Genomic DNA, 22,182 nt, shown 5'->3' on the forward strand with positions numbered 1-22,182 from the left:
CTTAGGCGCTACTATCAAGACCCAGTCTCAAAATGAAGAAAAAAAATTCAGCAATCAGATCATATGCCTCTAGGCTGGGCATGGTGGCTCACCTTTAATCCCAGCACTTGGGAGGCAGAGACAGGAGGATCTCTAAGTTTGAGGCTAGCCTGAGCTACAGAGTTAAGTTCAGAACAGTCAGAGCTACACAGTGGGATCCTGTCTCAAAAAAAAACAAAAACCAGACAAACAAAAATTAAAGATCATTTGGCTTTAGGATATTCATATATAATATCTGTCAGTTTCTGAAAACTAAGATAAAAATACATAAGATTTGATCAAAATCTGAATATTTTTGTGATTGGATAGAATAATTAAATTATCTTACAATTTAATAATTTTTGTGAAAATTTTCTACTGACTTGTCCAGTCTTTTCATTTTATTTAACTCATCTTTATTTTTATTTTTTTTAATAAACAGCTTGAATCAGACAAAACACTGGTTATCATGAATTTTAAGTTCAGCCTAAAAATACATAATTGCATGGGGTGGCACAGTAAGTTATAATTTAAAAATAATTACCCTAAATAGTCTTGTTCTTTTGAAGGATGACTATTCTGACAATTTAAAGATAGATACAAATAAATGTTTTACTGAAACTATTAGCAAAGAAAATGTGTCTAATTTGGCCCTAATATGGACAACACTGTGGGAAGGATATGTTAAAAATACCCCTTTGCATAAAGACCCTGGCCTTGCCTCAGTATCCTATTAATTTTAAATGCCACACATTTTTAAAACGTGACAGTGTAAGTATTTCAAACCTGCACAACTCTGTCAACATCCACAGCTCTAAAAGTGAAGCACAAGCAAAGCATTTATGCAGCTCTTGAACCTGTGTGTGAAAAGGAGCTTGACCGGACAGTGTCTCTGCTGAGTTTTCTTCTAATGTATTTACTAAGGTTTCATTAGGAAAATGTTCAAGCATACAGAAAACTTGAAGGACTTATGCAGTGTACACTCATAATCTTTATTCCATGTGATTTCTATACTTTCCTCTTTGTTACTCTATTTTTTAAGCACTTTAAAGCTGTAGGAATCAAAATGCTTCACTCCCAACAACACTGATAATGTGTTTCATTTGTATTGTCTGTAATGCATAATCTCTAATACCATGGTGTTGAATTTACTTGATTATTCCTTTTTTAAATTTTATTTTTCTTTGATGTTTTATGTATTTACATTTCAAATGTTTTCCCCTTTCCCTCCTCTCCCTCCTCCTGCTTCTGTGAGGATGCTCCCACTCCCACCCACCCACTCCCACCCTAACACCCTGGCATTCCCTCCCCTATACTGGGGAAATGAGCCTTCACAGGACCAAGGGCTTCTCCTTCTGTTGATGCTTAGACAATGACATCCTCTGCTACATATGCGGCTGGAGTCATGGGTCCCTCCATGTGTACTCTTTGGTTGGTGGTTTAATCCCTGGGAGCTCTGGTGGGGTCTGGTTGGTTGATATTGTTGTTCTTCCTACGGGGTTGCAAACCCCTTCCCCCAATTATTCCTATTCATTGTTGAGTAACAGTCTGTTGTCTAAATCTATTGGTTTATATATATACTAGGCTGTTTCCTATTTGGGCCATTGTAAAGAAAGTTTCTATGTACATACTTGATTTTTTTTTTTTTTTAGTACTCTTAGTATTCTTGGTTAAAAATACTGAAAGGATTTGCTGGGTCATATGGTAAAAGTATGTTTTAGATTTATAAAAAGCTTCTAGAACTTGCCCCAAGGTATTTATATGTGCTCCCCCCTTTTTTTTTCACTTTCATGTGTATCTCCCTGATGATCCCTAATGGGAAGTATGTTTTCAAGTGTTTCTTAGCCATCTGGTTATTGTTCTTTGTCAGTTGTTTGTTTTAATCATAAGTCTTGTCTTTTTATTACTGAGTTTAAGAAATCTTTGTGTAGTTTATATCCAAGGTCTTGCATTTCAAGACAAATTGACATATCAGTTCACTTTCCCACTAACTTGAATGTGTATTATTATTTAAAGCTTAGAATTTGTTCAAGGCTCTCTTTCTTTTGAAGTAAACGTCTTATGCAGTGAAATGCAAAGGGATATTCCAAGTGAATTGACTGAAATTGACAAATGTATACACCTAGTCCAGTCCTAGCAAACTCTCTATTGTCATCACTTCTGGAAGGTTTGCCTTGTTGGAGCCCAATTAATCTCTGCTCCACCTTCTCAGAGCCAGCCATTGTACTAATTAGAAAGTCCATTGGCAAAAATAGGTTATATTCTACATTTTCACTTATGTGTTAGGCACTTTGATCCTGTTCTCATTGCCTCATTTCCTTCTCACGCACTGGTACTCTGCCTCTTCATCAGTAGTCCTTCCTAAACTCTGAATTCCACATACAAGCTACAGTAATAGCTGTCATTCTGAGTACAGCTTATTTTGCTTAACGTGATGATTTCTGGTTGCACTCCTTTTTTTAAGCCCATGTTTTCTTTATCCACTTCTGTTGTTAAACACCTAGACTGATTTCATCTGACTTTCCATGCGATAGCCTAGTTTGGTCTGTTTTAAAACCTTAAAACACTGCAAACACATTCATGTTGTATTTATTAATTGTTCATTTTTAAATTCTTGAATAGTAAATATACTTTGACTCTAGTTTTTTCCTGATGAATGTCTAAGGTATTTCCACTTTAGAGATGTCAAGGAATATGAACATTTCGTGGAGCACAGTTTGATTGTTAGGAGTAAATACTTGAGAGTGAAGTTGTTGAGTTCTAGGGCAATTCCAGACTCTCTTCCAGTTATTCCCGTTAGCAGCCGGACCACAATGTTTGAGGGTCCTTTCATTCCACATTGTTGACACACACTTGGTCTTATTAGTTTTAGCTGTCTCACTGGGACTGTATTAGAATTTTATTGTGACAGTGCATTGCATTTTAAGTATCTGTGTATGATATCTCACCTCTGTAATTACTTTCTGTTCACATCATTCGTGTCTTACACGACTTCACCTTCAGTGTTCTAAGGCTTGCACTTCTATCTACAGTTCATCCTAGGAGAGAACTGTAAAATTGCTGACCACTGTGGTCCAAAGCACTGAGTTGGTAAATAAATTACTCCTATCAGAGTTTATTAACAGGACTTTGTCACATTCCTACTTGTTTAGTTTGGTGGACTTTTAGAGAGGAGAGGAGGGTGAGAGGGTAACATTTAAATTTAGTCTTTTTTTTTTTGTTGTTAGGGTTTATTGAGTGTGTGTGTGTTCATGTTCGTATGCGTTCGCATGCGTGCAGGTATGTATAAATGAGAACAGAGGCATCGGATTCCTTGGGACTGGAGTTACAGGCGGTTGTAAGCTGCCTGGTGTAGATGCTGGAATTCAAACTTGAGTCCTCAAGAATGCTTAAGAATTCCTAAGAATGTTCTCTTAACTGCTATCCAGCCTTTGAATCTAGGCTTATACACAGAAGCTATACACGCTTGTAAACAGTGTTTCTGTCCACCAACTACAGAACACTAGCCACAGTTCTGCTCTTCATACAATGAATGTGAAAGGCAGGGTCCAAGTAGAAAATGTACTGGTACCAAAAGTATTAATGTTGAACAGATTGATAATTTTAAGTTCCTTCAAATAAATCTGTGGAGTAGCTGAGTTATAAATATGAACAAAACACAAAAACAAATGACAATTTATTTCAAAGAAATAGATATTAAATAAGACAGATGAGGTGGTGCATACTTTCTTTTCCAGCACTGGAGAAACAGAGGCAGGTGGATCTCTGTGAGTTCATGGGTAGCTATGGGGAGAGAAGAAGAGAGATGAAAATATTCTTAAAAAGAGACATGCACAGACTTCTCTGGTGATAAATTTAACCTCTATAGCAGTCTTCTATTTAAACGTTGGTTGCGCTCTATTGTCTAAGCAGTTGTATAGGAATATCTGAGATGGAACGGAAGCATGAGTATTTTAAAAGCTCCCCAGGTGAATGAATGCAAGCCCTGACTATTAAGAACACATGAAGTGAAAGTTAAGTATTTGTGAACTTTCTTTTAAATATAGTTTATGGGGTTGGGGATTTAGCTCAGTGGTAGAGCGCTTACCTAGGAAGCACAAGGCCCTGGGTTCGGTCCCCAGCTCCGAAAAAAAGAAAAGAAAAAAGAAAGAAAAAAAAAAAGGAAAAGAAAAAAAAGAAAAAAAAAGAAAGAAAAAAGAGTACTTAAATATAGTTTATGTTGCCTACCATAGGCTTTAGGTATTTTAAAGTTTGCCTTACCATTTACCATGTCTTTAGGCAACTCTTGTATCTAAATGTCTGTGCAGTGAACTAATGAGACTGATGTAGAGTTTCTAGTGCAGTGCAGAGTACAAAATAGGACCGACTACTGGATTGCTCGGTCCTCTGGAGAGGGTGTGCTTTGAGTGAATGCTGGTCACATACTTTTACTCCCTAGTCAGTACATTTTGCTCTGTCATACTTGTCTGATAGAAGACATTTCTGATGACAAAGTCTTGCTGTGTCATCAACATGGAAAGTAATCTAAAGCTTAATTTACTTATCTAGCTCCCTGCCTGGGTAATCAGCTGAGCACTTGATATAGCTATTCAGTGTTACTGTGGAGTGAAGTATATTACATGTGTGCTTGTGGGACTGCAGACACTGTAAGCATATCTTTAGGTTCTTTCTCTTTAAAACAGTTATGTTGAAGCTTCCTTTACATACCATTTTAAAACTTTTAAATATATTTTTCTTTTTTAAACTTGTGCTTTTGATAAAATTAATTTATTTTCTTGATTGTCCTTGCATGCATCTAGGCATCTAAAACTGTGTTGTTTATAAACTATGTATGCATCATTAAATATTGGCTAAATAGATGTTTCACCTGAAGGAAGAGAAAAGCCTTTCACTGACTCTTGAAAGGTTTTCCCATATGCTTTGACCTTAAGCAACAGCGGAAACCAACAGCCTACCTTTTGTTTTCTGAGTTGACATAGTGCCAGTCTTCATTAAAGAGGGTAGTTTGTGAAATAAATTGTTCCTTATCTTTCTCGTGTGAAGTAAAAGGACAGAGATGGTGAGTAAGAAGTTGAGATGATGGAGTCCAGAAAGATGGCAATAAATTAAGTAAAGGAAACTATTGGGAGACACTGGGTGGACAGCTCTTGCTGAACTAAGCCCCGCCTTCAGCTTTCTGCCGCCTGGAGAAACAGCCCAGACAGTTGGGGTTCCACAGGTTAAGAACAATAAGCTAGGGGTGGAGTGCTTAAGCCTTTTAAGAGAATGATAAACACAGCGGAAGGCGTGTCTTGAAGCGTCCCACTCCCTTGGGGCTGTGGTCACGTGGGCTTAGTACTTCCCGATTCCCAGCCACTGTCTCCCTTGACTGTGCTCTGAGTGTGGAGGGACACTGGGACACCCGGGAAGGAAATTTAAACGCTGAGAGCAAGGGTCTGTAAGAACAATGCCGCACTTCACCGTGACCAAGGTAGAAGACCCAGAGGAGGGGGCAGCTGGCTCCCTTTCTCCTGAGCCCAGCTCAGCAGCAGTAAAAGCCCGGATTCAGGATCCCGAAGAACCAGGTAAGTCCTGTGCTTGTAGCTTTGGGGACCCACAGATTAGTTTTTGTGAGGGAAGTGGTAGCGTGGCCATCAGTCTATGAACTGTTGCTTATGGATGCTAATGGAGAAAAGTGTTTTCAGTTGTTTCACTCCCCGTATATCTGATAACGTGCCTTTTTTTTTTCCACGAAGCGGTTTGTTTTTTCCCCCACAAAGAGTTTTCTGTGTCCATTACCAACAGGTGAAATTGAATCGGTAGCAATGTATGAAAAGAGTTTTCAAGCACAAAGAAAGACAGTAAAAGTCATTTATGCATATTTTAGAATTTAGTTTTCGCTCGGACCCCTTGGATTATATCTAGAAAAAGCTTCGAACCAAACAGATAAGTAGCCTTTTAATCTTAGAAGTTTAAATAATATATACAAAGGGAGCATGGTTCGGTAGTTTTGTTCTGTGGACTTTTTTACTTGTGAACCTGCCTCAGTTTACCCGGTACACAGTAAATCCGTAACAAATGTTCTAATAACTTAAAGAAAAAGTACATTGGTTGGTCATTGTGGTGATCAGCATAGCATCGGGTTTAATAAAATTATTTAATGAACGCGCTTATCTCTCTTGTGGCCTCTGAATGTTGACAGTTACACTTTCCTGAGGAATTGTGGTTTGGAGTTTTTAAACATGCAATTAAAGTCTTAGTTAATACTGTGGTATTAAGTATAGTTACATATTGACTCTTTTTTAAAATTTGTAAATTGTCAGCAACATCTGTATGTGGCAAAGTTAAGGAAAATGTACAGTCCCTCTGTAGTTCTTGTGACAAGCGGCTGTGGGAGCATCTTAAGTGTTAGGGACCTTTAGCTTGAGATGGAGAGAAGAGTTGACATAGAGAGATGTGGTCCATTTGTTCATTCTCATCCTTGGAGTGAGAGAATTTGTCAGCAGACAATAAAGAAGATAGTTTATGTAAATGTTTTGCCCACTAAGTAATATTTGCTCTGCTGAATAGCAGTAAACTGTGGAAGTTAGTCTTTGCTACTTTGAATTTGAACCTGCTTTTCGATGGCTTCAGGTAGAAGAGCTAGTAGAGTCTCTCCGGCCCGGGTGTGTTTGAAGTCACCCTTTCTCATTTGCTGATGCTTTCATTTCCTTTAGCGTTTGAGCTACTGTCTTCCACATCACAAAATGCAAGTGATGTATCTCATCTCTCATTTAGTTGTGCTGTTTTTTCCTCTGCCTTTGATTATTTGATCTTTACTAGTCTCAATTGTTTTAAGAAATTTGTTTTTTGGTAGGAGGGGTTAGAACAGAGTAATAAAACCATTCAGCCTATTAACAGCCACCTAGAAAGCCATAAAAGTTTTGATCGAACCCAGCTTTATTAATAAGACACTATTAAGATTAATATATTTTCTTCCATAAAATTGCTTTGAAAAAGGAACAGAAATAAGCTAACTTGAATTTAATACGGATCTTTAATTTAGTGTTTTCTGTAATATTTCAGAGAGTTTGCATTTGAATAAACCAATGCTTGACTGGTGAACCACTGCTGGGAATGTGGTATCTAGATTGTCTTTACCATAAAGTTAAGTGAGAAGAAAAGGAGGGATTGTTTTTCTTGTTATTGAAAGTTTATTTCTTTCCCTTACTGGGCACATTTGCTTGAAATGTAGTGAGTTTTAGCCCCTTGCTCTTCTAAGTTAAAAGAAAGAAAGAACAAATGAAAGAAAGGAAAGGAAGAAAAAAGTGGAAAGGAAGAAACTCGTTGAAACTTACTATTTTGTACAATGAATATGTACTAATGAAGATACTACCTAGTTTGTTTTATTACTTCAAACCCTGACCAACACCCCCAACCTTTCTTTTTCCTTCTGCATCTGTGTGGCAAGAAAAATATACAGTACATGTCACTAATATACTTATTTGAACTATAAAATAATTTGAGATAAAGTGGAAATATGAAACTAGGGCTAGTCCAAACAATTTTTACATAAAATAATTTTAAATGTATTTTATTATCATTAGTATGAGTATATTGTACGTGTTAGGTTATATAAGGACTTTTTTTTTTCTTTTTTGTGTGTGTTTTTGTGATGGCTCAGTAGTTAACTCCTTTTAGTTTTTGGAAGGAGAAAAGGACATTTTCATAAATTATACACAAGTAAAGTAAGTATAGTACTTAGTGCTGCATGAGGTGCTAGAAGGTCTGAGGTAGACTGTGCTGGAGTTTGAGAAGGGAAGCAGAGCCTCAGCTTGGTAACGTCTCCCTTCCTCCCCCTGCACTGTTTCCTTGGCAGCATGCCTGCGGAAGGAGCACTACTACACCTGCTTACCCTCTGTCCCCACAGCAGACTGAGGTCAAGAGCCTAAGGCAGAGACTCTATCAGATCATTTGTATCTCAGGGTCCTAAGCTGCTTAGCAAACAGATCGGTGACTAGGCCTGCTGTCAGTCTTTTAATTCACAAAACTTCAGGCCAAGTGTGGGACCTTCCTCCTAATGTTCCAAAGGTGTAAATTTTACCAAAGGCACTAAAATGGCTTTGGAGTCCAGGATCTGGCTATGAATCCCAGACCTACTAATTACTCCTAATTAGTAATAGTGACAATTTGTAATAATTAGTACTTGGGTGACTTTCTGCAAGTTGTTTAGCTTCTCTCCTCATTAATAAAACCAATGCCTACTTTACAGGGTGGCTACAAGGACTGCCTGGGATAGATAACTCGTAGATACATGTTTGACATCACACTTACAAATGGGAATAGTTATTTCTTATATTGTGATTAGTGGTTCATTGAGAAAAAGGAACAGGTTTGGATAACTGATGTTGGAAGAATACTCAGGTACCTGGAGGGCGTTGTTGACAGGTATCCATCCGAATATGGCATCCAAATGATTCTTCAGGGGAGGTCCAGAGGAAATCACCAAGAATAGGAATAATTTGAAGATATCAGCAGAGAGTTAAGCCCTTATGAGAAACAAAATTTGAGGGCTATCCCAAGGCATGTGGTAAAGAAGGGGTGAGGGAGAAGGTAGGTGGAGCCTGGTTATCAAAGCTCTATCCACTTCTTATCTCCTTTTCCCCACCAGGCCAGAACTTGCCGCGGGTCCCATAATATGTATTGGAGGTGGTACCTAGTTATCGGTGCTCCCCGTTGCATCATTTGCTAAGTCCTAATGTGCTTGGCCCACTGAATTTGATGGGAGGGTTATTAAACATATTTCTTGTCTATGCATAGTAGTACAAGCCTATAATCCCAGGCTCAGGACAGACGATAATGAGTTTGAAGCCTGACTGGGTTACACAGTGAGACTCTTTCTCAAACAGAAAAAATTAAATTATTTTATAGGACTGTTACAGACCTTAAGTCTTTATTGCATTTTCTTAATTGGAAATGTATAATACATTCATTTCTTGATTTGACTATTAAGTTCATATAAATATTTTCATTAAATAATGGCTCTAAATCTCCTTGCTCCTCAAATCAGCTTATGGATTAGGTAAATGTAGACTGCCATGTGTGCCTCACTAGACGCAGAGAGCAGATTGGAGACATTAATTAGGAAGCAAATAGAGGTCTCAGGGAAGTTTCAGAAATGGACCTATGGAAGTAGAGAAAAAACCCTCTGTTGTTACCAAGCAGCCGCTCCATGGTAACCTAGTAGAAGAGCATACTGTGCGAGTTCTGTTAAGTAAAGATTAAATCTTAATAACACATAAGATGTAACTGTTAGCTACATGCTAGTTGTATTTGTTACCCATCAAATATTCTTTAAATGGTGGCTTTTGACTGTGTTGTCTTATTGACTAAACTTAAAATAGGTTGAACTAGACAACTACAACTTTTCTATATAGATTATTTTTTGGAGTGAAGATTTATAGTGAGATGTGCTGGCATACATGTGTATCCCCAGCCTGGGTGACAGCCAGACCTCTGTCTCTGTACATTCCTTTAATCCAGCACTTAGGAGCAGAGGCAGAAGCAGGGGATCTCTGAATTCAAGGCTAGTTTGATCTAAATAGCAAATTCCAGACCAGCCTGGAGACCACATCTCAAACTAATTTTTTTTTAACTTTATTTTTCTTCCTTTCTTTAACTGTTTACATGGGATTGTTATGAACCTGTGAAAACAGAAACAGATCTGCATGTTGTAAAATCTGAATTAAAAGTTTTGGAACTGGCTGGGTGAGATGTGTTTTTCTATCTCCTACACTACACTCCAGTATTTCAGAATTGTAATAAAGACTTCACATGTCCCACAAATATCTTCTCAATTATTTTGTCATGATTTTTATTGTACCTAAAAATAAGAGTACAGATTTGGAGTTAGGAAGGTGGCTTAGTGGTTGGAATGCTTGCTCTGAAAGTGTGAGGACTAGAGTTGGTGTGCCTCCTAGGCATGTCACCCTGCCTGGCTTTCTAGCCTCAGATGGTAGAGAGCCCCAGAGTATGTTAGCTAGCAACACTAACCGCCTTGGTGAGTGCTGGATTTGCCTAAGCAACCTTGGAATCGTAGACCTCTACATACAGGTTTGTACACATGCAAAGCACAAACATGCATATACACCACACATAGATAGAACATGGAAATAGTAAAAGGACTATAAATCCATTGTGCTCCCCTCCAGCTCCTTGCATCTTGAAACACTGTGGACTTGACATGTAACGCTCTCAGACTGGAACATTGGCCTGCTCTATTTCTGCCCTGCTTAACCACTGATGTGTTAGGATTTCTCACGCCCAGGATTTCTTGCTTAGTATCCCAAACCTCATGTTCTGACTGCTACTTTGCCCCACAAGAGACATACCAGATTGAAGATTGAACACTGTAAAGATAAAAGCTCTATAAAAACACACTTGAATGTGGGTGTGGTGGTGCATGCCTGTAATCCGAGTCCTCGGAAGGCTGAGGTAAAAGCCTGTATAATGAGACGCTGTCTCAAAAATTAACATTGTAGTAATAATAGCAATTGCCATTGCTAGGCCATGTGAGTAGCTGGGCAGTGTTAACCCAGGCATTTAACATTTAACAGTATTGACTGACTTCATTCCCACAACAACCACTGAACCACGGTGGATCAGGAAAATAAGGTGCCAAGAAATCTGGGCTACAAAAGTGTACAGACTCAGACTCAGACTCAGAACTGCACATAGCACAGCCTTCCTTCCTCCCCGGCACTGTATTCCTGTACCCCCACCCATATTCTCTTAAACATACTTTAAATTTTTAGTATAAATTAAAAGACAATTGCATCATTTCTCCCTTCCCTTTTCTCTCTCCAGACCTTCCCATGTCCCTTCTCTCCACTCCCACATATATGTGGGTGTTTATATGTGTAGATATGTATACACGTGTAGTGATATTAAACACCTTTAAAAACTCGTCTACTACTAGGCTGCTGCATTCTCTTAGTTACCTATTCCAAGGCTTTATTTCTTTTGTAAATATGAGTTCCTCATAATTTGGTGAAATTTTATTCCTCTTCAAGCTTTGTATGTCTTGCATTGCTCTTTTATTTGGTATGAATTTTTCTAAATTATGCCAATAACTGAGACTGCCAAAGAAGCAGGAAGCTTGACTTAAGCTGACTGTTCCAGAGTATCTACCTGTCATGTACATAGGAAGACATATCTGTCTTACCAAGTATACCTTAAAGAGATGGGGACTTAAAGAACAAGGGTAGGGTTAGTGGTAGGATGTAGACAAGGTGAAATAATTAACTTTTTTTTTTCTTTTCTTTTTTTCGGAGCTGGAGACCGAACCCAGGGCCTTGCGCTTGCTAGGCAAACGCTCTACCACTGAGCTAAATCCCCAACCCCTGAAATAATTAACTTTTAGAATTACTTTAAAGTGTTAGAAGTTGGGCGTGTTGGCTGGTGCTGCAGTATCTAGCTGGGGGATCATTAGAATAAGTTCAGGGCCAGTCTGAGCTACAGAGTGAGACCTGTTTAAAAAAGAAAAGAAAAGAAAAAAAGGCAAGAAAAACCTCCGTGTATTGCTGAAATTATACTAGGTGGTTTTTACTTAGATAAAATAAATTTTAAAATCTTGTTTAAAGGAAAAGTTTCATGTAGGTATAACATACACGTGGTAGAAATTGAATATGGCACATAAACACATAGATAAAATTATTTTAACCCAGTAAGCCCTGTTGTATATAAGATGGGTTCCCTCATTTCCCTTCCTGTGTCCTTCCTACTGCAGCAGAACCTTTTGTGGAAGAAGAGCCTAATGCTAGTGTTAGAAATGTCAGCTCTGGAGCAAGAGTCTAAGTCTCCCAACTCCTTGCTTTTACTCCAGTTTGTTTTCATTCTCTGCATACATACCATAAGAAATTACATGGAACCACATTGAACTCCTCCATTATCTCCAGGTCTGGTCCGTCTCCATTTCCTCTGGGATGGCATGACTGATTGTCCCTGACTTTGTTTATTCCTTTTATCAATATCTGTCAGCACTCAGGCATACCAACACTGACTCAACTGCAGGTGCTTGTGATTAAACCTATATATTTTGTTTGATTGATTGATGTGCAGAGGACTAGTTTCAAACTTGTGGTCCTTCTTAGGCCTCCAGGTGCTGGGACTGTAGGAATGCACCACTGTGTTTGACCTTGTAATTATAGTTTTATTTCTTCAGTTGTATTATGAATTGGGGGAAGATAAGAGATAGTCTTAATGTTTTTAGAAAAGTAGTTTCTATTGCAGGAAATTTCAAACCACAGAAACAGTGAATTTCCTGTCAGTATCTCCTCTCTCTTGCTGTGTTTGTTTGTTTGTTTTCATTGTTTGTTTTAGATCTTTGTATTTAGAAATATCAACCTTTAAAAATTGTTGGAATTATTTTCCTCAATATGTTTTTTTAAAGTTTCATTGAGGTATAAGTGACATAAAATTAATTATATAAATGTACCATTTAATGAGTTTTCACACATTCATGTACTTGTAAAACAGTCACCATAATCAAAATAATGAACATTTTCATTACCCACGAAGGTTTCCCTGTGCCCTTTATAATGTACTTTATTTACCTAATTCCCTAGATTGCAAGCAACAGCTAGCATTTTTTTCTGTCACTATTCATTCACTTGTTGGCATTTATGAAAATTTTATATGAATAGAATAAGAGTATTATCTTCTGTTATACAGCATAATTATTTTGATTTTTATCCATTCTTGTCAGTATCCTTTGATTCTAATTTTCCTTAAGATATTCTTTATTTCGTAGATTTTTTTGGTAGAACTTAGCATTCAAGGGAGTAGTTGAAAACAAGAAAATCTATAGATGTGTAGACTTCACAAAAAAATTGTGTATACTTAGAAGGATATATTGGAACCAGCCAGTAGTTCCAACAACTTAGAAGGCTGAAGCAAAAGGATCATTGAATCCAGGAATTAGAAGCCAACCTGACCAACATAACCACACGCGCACGCACGCACACGCACACACGCATACACACACGCACACACACACGCACACACACACATGTATTATGGTTACTCTCCCTACTCTCTGTAATTCTCCTCCCATTTCTGACACCCTCTCTCTTCCATCCCAGTCCTTTTCCCAGATTCTTGAATTTTGGTTTGGTTTTGTGTCCCACTAAATTTAGCAAGAGCCATCTGTGTACGCATTGCCTTGGAACGATTCCTTAGAGCCTGGTGGGGTCACCAGTGGATACACAACTGAAGGCAATGACTCTCTTTCTCCCTGTGTCTGTCATTTAACAAATAGTTTATCCGCGCGCGCGCGTGTGTGTGTGTGTGTGTGTGTGTGTGTGTGTGTGCGCGCGCACCCTTCCTCTATCCATACATGTTAGCAGGCCTGTTCTTTTGCAGACACAGTGTAGGCATCCATAGCTACTTTGAGGTTGTGGTGTCTGTGTCTTTCCCAGAGAATGGCATGTTGTATCCCTTCTCTCTGTCTTCCAGCTCTTAGATTCAACTCCTACTTCCATGAAGCTCCCTGAGCCTCACAGAGAATGGTGTCAAAGTCTTGGTTAATGCTGAACATTCATCCACTACTTATACTCAGAGAGTTTGATGCTTTGTCAGTTTAACTAGTAAACAATTTTCAGTTCCCTCTAAGGCTTATGATCTCTACTCTTTGAGGTTCTTGACAGGCTGTACAATACCAGACACCAGTTCCCTCCTGTGTCTCAGGCCACCATATCATTAAGAGAGCACTTGGCTAACCTTAGCAGTAATGCCACTCCTGTACAAGTAGGCACATCTTGGTTCACATGTTGGCCTTGTAGTTCACAGAGTTTACAGGTGGTGAGGCTGTCTTAGTTAGGGTTTCCATTGCTGTGAAGAGACATTGTGACCAAAGCAACTCTTATAAAGAACAACATTTAATTGGGGCTGGCTTACAGGTTCTGAGGGTCAGCCCATTATTATCAGACAGAAGAATGTCAGCGTCCAGGCAGGCATGGCATTGGAGAAGCTGAGAATTCTACATCTTGTTCCAAAGGCAAACAGAAAACTGGCTTCCAAGCAGCTAAGAAAAGGGTCTCAAAGCCCACCCCAAAGTGATAGACTTCCTTCAACAAAGCCACAACCACTCCAACAAGGTCACACCTCCTAACACTGCCACTCTCTGGGCCAAGCACATTCAAACCACCACAGATACTGTTTGTGGTTTTTCTCTCTGGATGCCCTACATAGTGCCTTCTAGGATTGTGGAAGCTAGACAGCAGAGAGGAAGCCAGGTTAGTTCCAGCTTGATTTCTCTATATTGTGCAACCGAGGCGTATATAATGTCTTCAGCAATAGTGTCTTTTGGTATCGTTGTTCTGGGCAGCCAAAGGGAATTGCAGGAGCTAACCTTGTTTGGGGATACTCCTGGGGCTCCTATGATTGACAACTCAGTAGGGACACTAAGCTTTTGTTTAATCATTCACACCTCCTAGGAAAAATATGCTTTAAAATCTGGTTAATATATTTCTTGAATATATTTGTCCAAATTTTAGCATGTATGGGATTAGCTGTACCAGTTTTACTGAATGTTATGTTTCAGAGCATGTTCTAGAAATGTGACTATTTTCTAAGGTTTAAAGGTTGTTGGTTTTATAACCCAAGCTGGCCTTGAACCTGAGATCCTTCTACCCCAACCTACTGAGTATGGATGGCTATATGCCACTCAAAGGTGGGTATTTGCTTATCCCACTGTCTGTTCATTTCTAATTCCAGCTAGTACCCTTTTCTCTTTAGCAGAAGTACCCTGGATCTACCTAACTGTTGTGGATGAGCGAGACAATAGACTGTCAAGGCTCTTTCAGGAAAACATAGCTTAGGATTGATTTGTTCCTCAGGCTGCATGAGAGCCTTTAGTGCCTCAAGATAATATTGAACATGGAAAATCCAAAAAGGACATGACTTGTAGAGATCCCTGAGATCTTTGTAGGGGAATAAGGAGAGTGCCTTAGGGTTTTACTGCTGTGAACAGACACCATGACCAAAGCAGTTTTTATAAGGACAACATTTAATTGGGGCTGCCTTACAGGTTCAGAGGTTCAGTCCATTATCATCAAGGCAGGAAGCATGGCAGCATACAGGCAGGAATGGTGCAGGCAGAAGTGAGAGTTTTACATTTTCATTTGAAGGCTGCTAATGGAAGACTAACTTCCAGGCACCTAGGAAGTGGATCTGATAGCCCACACCCACAGTGACCCACCCACTCCAACAAGGCCACTCCAAATACTGCCACTCCCTGGGCGGAGCACATACAGACCATAACAGAGATCCCAGGCCCTGAGATCTTCCTATCTCTGAGCCTAGAAGGTAGATGTGAGATTCAACAAGGTACATCTAAGGAGAGCAGAGAAGAGAGGCTTCTTCCTGGCCCCCAACAGAAGTCTGTGCTTTGTCTGTTGTTGTACTACCCGCTAACAGATGCAGACACTGAGTTCTCCTTTCCTCCTCCTCATCCTTCCCTCCCCCCTTTAAAATTTAAGCCTCTGTAAAAGAAATGAATTGGTTCCTTGTTCTAGAAGCTGGAAAGTCCAAGATAAATGTGTCAGTATAAGGTGAGGGACTTCCTGAGCAAGAGAAGAAAGAAGTGGACCAAACACCTTGTTAGAACAAGCCTGCTCTCACATTAATAATACCAATCCATTCAGAAAGGCATTGCCCTCATAGCTGAACACCTGTGCCCATCCTCCCAGAAATGGTGGGTCCAGGGTTAAGTTTCTCACACTTCCTTTCCTCCATTCTCATTGAAACCATAACATATGTTTGAATTGCATCTTGTTTTGTACTAAAGAAGCTAATGTTTATAATGTACAAAAAATGGAATCTCCAAGGCATTGTACCAGATGAAATATGAGACCAGCCTCAAAAGTCATGCATAATGAGATTTCATTTCCATTTCTTTATTCAGTGTGTGTGATGTATATAGCACACACACAAGTATGTGAATACATGTTGTAGTGTATGTGCACATAGAGGCCAGTGGATATCAGGTGTGACCACCATTATTCTCTACTTTCTTCTGATAAGACAAGGCCTCTTACTGAACATGGAACTACTGTCGTAGCTAGCAGTCCCCCCAGTGTCTGTTTTCTACGGCACTTGGGTTACCAGACTACATGGCCACCCATATCTTCTTACATGAGTGTTAGGGATTTATCCTCATACTTGAGCAGCAATCAATCTTACCCACTGAGTCACCTCTCCAGTCTCCATTTCTAGTTTTTGGACATGGAAAATCAAAGTACGTTAACTAATCAAACTGTGTGTTGGTACATACATACTAAAAAATTTAACTTCACATATATAGTAATTGTTTCTAGTTTAATTTCTGTATTTAAAACTTTAGAAACAGATTAAGCAATTAAGTTATTTTAAATTTATATTTGCGTGTGGGCGGTACAGAGTACAACTTGTGGGAGTGTGTGCAGGTGTGTATTGAGGTCAGAGTCCAGTGTGCAAGATTAATCTCTGACGATGTGGGTCCTGGAATGGAGCTAGGCCATCAGGCTTGGTGACAGGCGCCTTTACCCACTAAGCAGTCTCAGTGTCCCAGCAGTTGTGGTACAAACAGGCGCGCACCACTCTGCTCTCAAGGCTGTTTTTAGAGACTGCTGCCGCATCTTTATTTAGCTGGTCCAATCGTCTGTTAATTCTAAATGGTTTTTCTCTCGCTGGCTGCCTGGTTTCCCTAGATAGTTTGCTTTTTTCTTTTTTTCAGTTCATAAGAGCTTAACAAGTGCTGGCAATCTCAAGAAAACAAGGGTGGGCACAGGAATTTTTGTCTTAATTGTCTGTCTGTGGCATGGGATGAATAAAGACTTAAAATATCAAAAATGTTCACAGTATTGTTTAATGCCTGTGATTCCTGTTACAGTTTAAAAGTTAAATCCCCCACCCCCGCCTGATCTGGTATTTGAACATTTGGTTTCTAGTTTGTGGCATCATTTTAAGAGGTTATGGAACTTGTGGGTGGAAATTATGGTTGATAGAGTTGGGTCACTGGGAATGAGCCTTTGAGGGTTATAGGCCAGTCCTACTTCTAGCTTGAGCTCTCTGTTTCCTGGTCCAGCATGATGTGAGGGGCCCCAGCTGCACATGGCCACCACCATTAACTGGCCATGTCATCTCGGTCATGATGAACTGAAAATGTAAGATGAAATTAACCTTTGTTTTCAGTATTTGGTCACAGTGATGCTGGACAGTGGAGTTGTCACTTTAATAAACCTGATCATAAGGTTATAGTTTTTTTTTTTTTTTTGAGCTGGTAAGCAGGAAGATTATGGAAAAGTATGGAGCTGTGGACTAGAGAAACCCTTGAATGCTGTAAGCAGAGTTTAATGGGGTGATTGTGATAAGGCTCCAAGGAGCAAAATGGGGAGAAAAATGTGGCCAATAAAGATTATATTTCAGGAGGTCTCAGAAGGGAACAGGACTCTGGGAAATAGGGATAGAGGCCATTGATGTATTCTAGCAAAGAATCAGGCTATATTTTGTCATGTATGTCCTGAAAATTTAAGTGAGGCTGAATTTAAAAGTCATGGGCTAATTTGGTGAAGGAGATAAGACAGGATGATATTGAGTCTGGAGCATGGTTGTTACTGGCTGCTTGTAGTAAAATTACAAAGGGAATTAAAAATAAAAAGTGAAGCAAGAAGATGTGAAAAACTGTAGTTTGGGAAGGAAAGAAGTGAACACATTTATAGTCATGGAGGGGTAGGTGCAGACAAAGAAGCTATAATAATGTTCAGGAGATTAGTACAGTTATAGGAAACGGACCAATGGGGGCAAGACCCTATCCATCAAAGGTTTCAGGGAGTCAAAATGCACATGTATTTGAAAGGAGTGGGGAAAGTGTCTGAACAGACCACATTACAACAGGGGTTCCCTTTTCTACCAGGATCACCTAAAGACATGCTTTCCCAGGTTTAGCCGTGCAGGCTCTCCAAAGCAACTGTAGCAGTGCTGAAAGGGGACCAGCTGTAATGCAGTAGGTCCCCAAACTTGTGTCATCCACTTGTGCTGGTTTTGTAGACATGGGCTTCTAGAAAGTTGATGAGGCCAGACAATAAGTACTCCCTATAGGACTACAGTGTTATGGGGACTTTGGAACTAGAACTAAATGTATTTTGTCTTATAAAGTCCCTACAGGAAGGCCCTGAATGGTCAACAAATGAAGTTAAGGTGCCATAAAAACTATAGGATGTTGGATATGCCAGGGCCTTGGAACACATGCCAAGAAAAACTGTGTGTATAGAGTGGAGCTAGCACAAGAAAACCCACATGGGTGGCCAGTGCAAGGCTAAAGAGGCAATGCTACCCAAAATGATGTTAGCATGTGATATGAATGCTGGGGTTACAGGTTGCTTGCCTGCTGAATTTTTATTTGATCTAATCTTTGTCAGTTTCCTGGGTTTTTTTTCCTTTTGTAGTGTAAATGTTTAAGTCATTGGTTGGAATCATGTAACTTTTTGTTTTATTTTTATAGCAGATCATAGCTACAAGTTGCCTTGAGTCTCAGACAAGACCATAGTTTTGTGTGTTCATTTTATAAATCAGCAATTGAACCTAGTCATGCATACAAGGCTTACACTCTTAAGTGAGTGATCCTTGTATGCATGATCCTTGTGCTCAGAGTCTCAGGAGAGACTTTGGACTTTTAAACGTTTTGGGCACCGTTAGTATTATGGGGACTTTGGAACTAGAACTAAATATCTTATGAGATGGCCTTGAGACACAGCATTATGATTTGAAAGTGAAATGCACAGGCCTATATGTTGAACACTTAGTCCCAAGCTGGTGGTGCCATTTTGGAAGCCTGTGGAACCTTTGGTTAAGATGCATGGATAGGGGGGTGGGGATTTAGCTCAGTGGTAGAGCGCTTGCCTAGCAAGCGCAAGGCCCTGGGTTCGGTCCCCAGCTCCGAAAAAAAAGAAAAAAAAAAAAAAGATGCATGGATAGTATAGGTGGTCGGTGCAGGACAAGCCTATAAGTCCAATATAGCCCAGTTCCACTTCTGCACAAGTTCTTTGTTTTCTGGTCCAAAGAGTTGCAAGGTGCCCTAGAGACTTCCTCCGTGATCTCCACCATACCTTCCCTACCAGGATGGGCTAAACTAAAACTGTACCAAAGCAGACCTTCACATTGCTTGTCAGGTATTTGGTCACACAAGAGCAACAGTAGCCGATATAATACCCTACCTCGTCCCCTCCCCCCTCCTTTTTGTTGTTGTTGGGTTTTTTGGTTTGTTTTTTTTTTGTTGTTGTTGTTGTTGTTGTTGTTGTTGTTGTTGTTGCTGTTGCTGTTGTTGTTTTTGAGACAGGGTTTCTCTATGTAGCCCTAACTGTCCTGAAACTTACTATGTAGACCAGGCTGGCCTTGAACTCAGCCTCCTGAGTACTGGGATTAAAAGCTCACACTATCACACCTGGCTGCATCTCCCACCTGTTTTAGAACATATTTGATTTTAATTTTTATGTGCACTGGTGTTTTGCCTATTTGTATACCTGTGAGAGAATGTTGGATCCTAGAGTTAGAGACAGCTGTGAGCTGCTAAGTGGGAGCTGGGAATTGGACCCAGGTTCTCTGGAAAAGCAGTCTTAAGCCCTGGGGCATCTCTCCAGCTCCCGTCACCCCTTCTTAATAGTCATGTAGCGATTATGTGTGTGCTTATTCTTCTAACCTGTTTTTAAAAGCTGAGGCCAAAAAAGTCTCACTATGCAACCCATACTGTTCTCAAACCTTTAATCCTCTTACCGCATCTTCCCAAGTAACTAAGATTTTAGGCATGCCACTGGTTGGTTTTGTCAACTTGAAACAAATCTAAATATATTTGTGGGGAGGGGGGGCTCTTAATTGAGAAAAGGCTTCCTTAAGATTGACCAATAGGCAAACCTGTAGGGAGTTTTCTTAATTAGTGATTGATGTGTTAGGGCCCAGTCCTCTGTTAGTAGTACCACCCCTGGGCAGGTAGTCCTGGTGTGTTTAAGAAAGCAAATGGAGCAAGCTATGACGAGCAAGCCATATGCATTCTCTCCATGGCCTTGCATCGGTCCCAACTTCCAGGTCCTTGCCTTGAGTCCCTGTCCCAACTTCCTAGGATGATGGACTACATAGTGTACAGTGAACTAAGCTCTTTCCTCCCCTTGTTGCTTTTGGTCGTGGTATTCTGTCACAGCAACAGAAAGCCTAAGACACCTCCATTGCCAGCTGTGTGATGAGTTAGTAATAATGTGTGCCAGGTAATCTGTGCCATTAGGCAGAGAGAGGTGGAACTATCAGTTGTGTTCAGGAATTCAGTAAATACCAGCTTGGGCAACACAGTAGACCCTAACTAATCTCAGAATAATCTCAACTCTTGCTGTTGTCCTGGAGAAGGCCATAGGGATGCTGGGTTTGTTGTTGTTGTCGTATGCTTGTTTTTGGCATGTACCACCACTTCCTTGTAGAGATGCCATTGTTAGCATGGATGATTTTCAGTGATTCAGAGTGGATGTGATGAACCTGCCAGTCTAGTAAATCTAATATTCATCTAATTTTTGTATTGTTCGCTAAAATTCTGCTTTTATTTTTGAGTTTCACTTGGAACTTTCCAGTTGTTTTCCTTTTCCTTTTTGTGTCCAAGGTCTTCATTATATGATCTAAACCCCTCAAACTACCCAGACATGTATGTGCCCTGCTTGGTTTTTGTCTGGTTTTGGGACCCTTATTGTTTTTAAGGGTTTTAAAAATCCTATCTACAGATGACACAGTGCAGATTTCATAAGATGGTGGTAAGAAAGTGCCCCTAGAATCAATCATTTAGGGCTATATTTATAGTCATTTCAGCTTTATGAATCATCTTCACATTTTATGTGTTATTTTCACTTAGGTTGAGTCACAGCTTTCACGACTGCTTTTAACAAAGGAATTGTCACAAAGTGAACTATCAGCTGTGTGCTATGAATACAGTATAAATTAAAAATAGATACAGCACAAGTATTATTAATCTTGTTAAATACTGTTGCCAATTGTAGACTCTAAGAAAAGATTAAGTTCTAAAGATGGTCTAACATATCAAAATTATATTTGATAAAGCAACTCTTAGTTTATTGATCTAATAATGTCAAGATGGCAGTGAGAAGGTGGAATCACATCCTGAAACCTAAAAACCACAGGTAGAAATTTTCTGTATAGCCAATATGAAATGAATTTAATAACTATTTTAAATGTTTCTTCATATTTAAGTTAGTAAGTATTCATGGATCTTCCTTATAGAAGGAGTGGAAAGTATTAACACAGGTACACTAGCTTGATGACAGCACAAAAGCACTCTCTTCTCTGCAGTCGTTCTTGGTATTTTCCTAACTTGGCATTTTCCTAACTTCTCTCTTCCTTTATCTGGCTTTGGATTAGATTCTGTGACCTTGTGAGCTGCTTTTTCTTCCCATGTTCTGCAAGCTCTTTGGATGGGGGTGAAGTCCTCTTATCTGAGTTCTCAGTGTGTCTGAAGTGGTAACAATAGGCACCACATCGTCATCTGTGGGCACCATCTAGTTCCTCCTACATATTAGGTGGCTTCTTACACAATCTGTAATATGACTTCATCAAAGCTTTATATGATAACATTTACCCTTAGTTATTTCATCTCTTTGTTATGAAGTTACTTATACCTATACTTATAACCAGTATAATGTAATGAGAAAGTCATAATCCAGGTCAAAATTTATTATTATAATTATTATTAACTTATAAATGGGCTGTTTTAAAATATTTTTATTAGTTATTGAGAATCTCATACATATTCACCCTTCTCTAGCTATTCACAGTCCCACCGCCTCTTCCCTTCCTTGTATCTTTTTGCTTCCCCATTAAAGCCAATTTATGCTGCCCCAATATTCTCGGATGTGTGTCCTTCAACTAGAATATTAGAGAAAACTGACCCATCATCTCTCGACAGCTAATGATTGCCAAGTTCTACTCTGCTAAGAGTGCGCAGCTCCTCTCCATGGTGGGGTTTGTCAGGCTCGTACAGATCATTTGCATCCTGTCCAGCCAGTGTGGGTTCATAAGTCCAGCTGTTTTTTTGTGCCCAAAAGATATTGGGTTTTTTCTTTAAGTCATCTACAGCCTCAGGTTCTTACATTCTTTCCAACTCTGGAGAAGAAAGTGTAG

General features: G+C 39.5%; 1 protein-coding gene across 6 annotated transcripts in view; it reads left to right on the top strand.

Annotated features, from left to right (window-relative positions):
- The window catches only part of Slc12a6 (solute carrier family 12, member 6), a 104,951-nt gene that overhangs the window by 15,701 nt on the left and 67,068 nt on the right, over positions 1–22,182 (top strand). For 2 of the 6 annotated variants that reach the window (XM_087654587.1, XM_087654586.1), the window contains exon 1: positions 5,346–5,582. In XM_087654587.1, the coding sequence (XP_087510713.1) occupies positions 5,465–5,582 (118 nt within the window). In that variant the 5' untranslated portion in view covers positions 5,346–5,464. 6 annotated transcript variants of the gene reach the window in all.

The sequence above is a fragment of the Rattus norvegicus genome, chromosome 3 (genome assembly GCF_021556685.1).
Source record: "Rattus norvegicus strain SHRSP/BbbUtx chromosome 3, alternate assembly SHRSP_T2T, whole genome shotgun sequence".
NCBI lineage: Eukaryota > Metazoa > Chordata > Mammalia > Rodentia > Muridae > Rattus > Rattus norvegicus.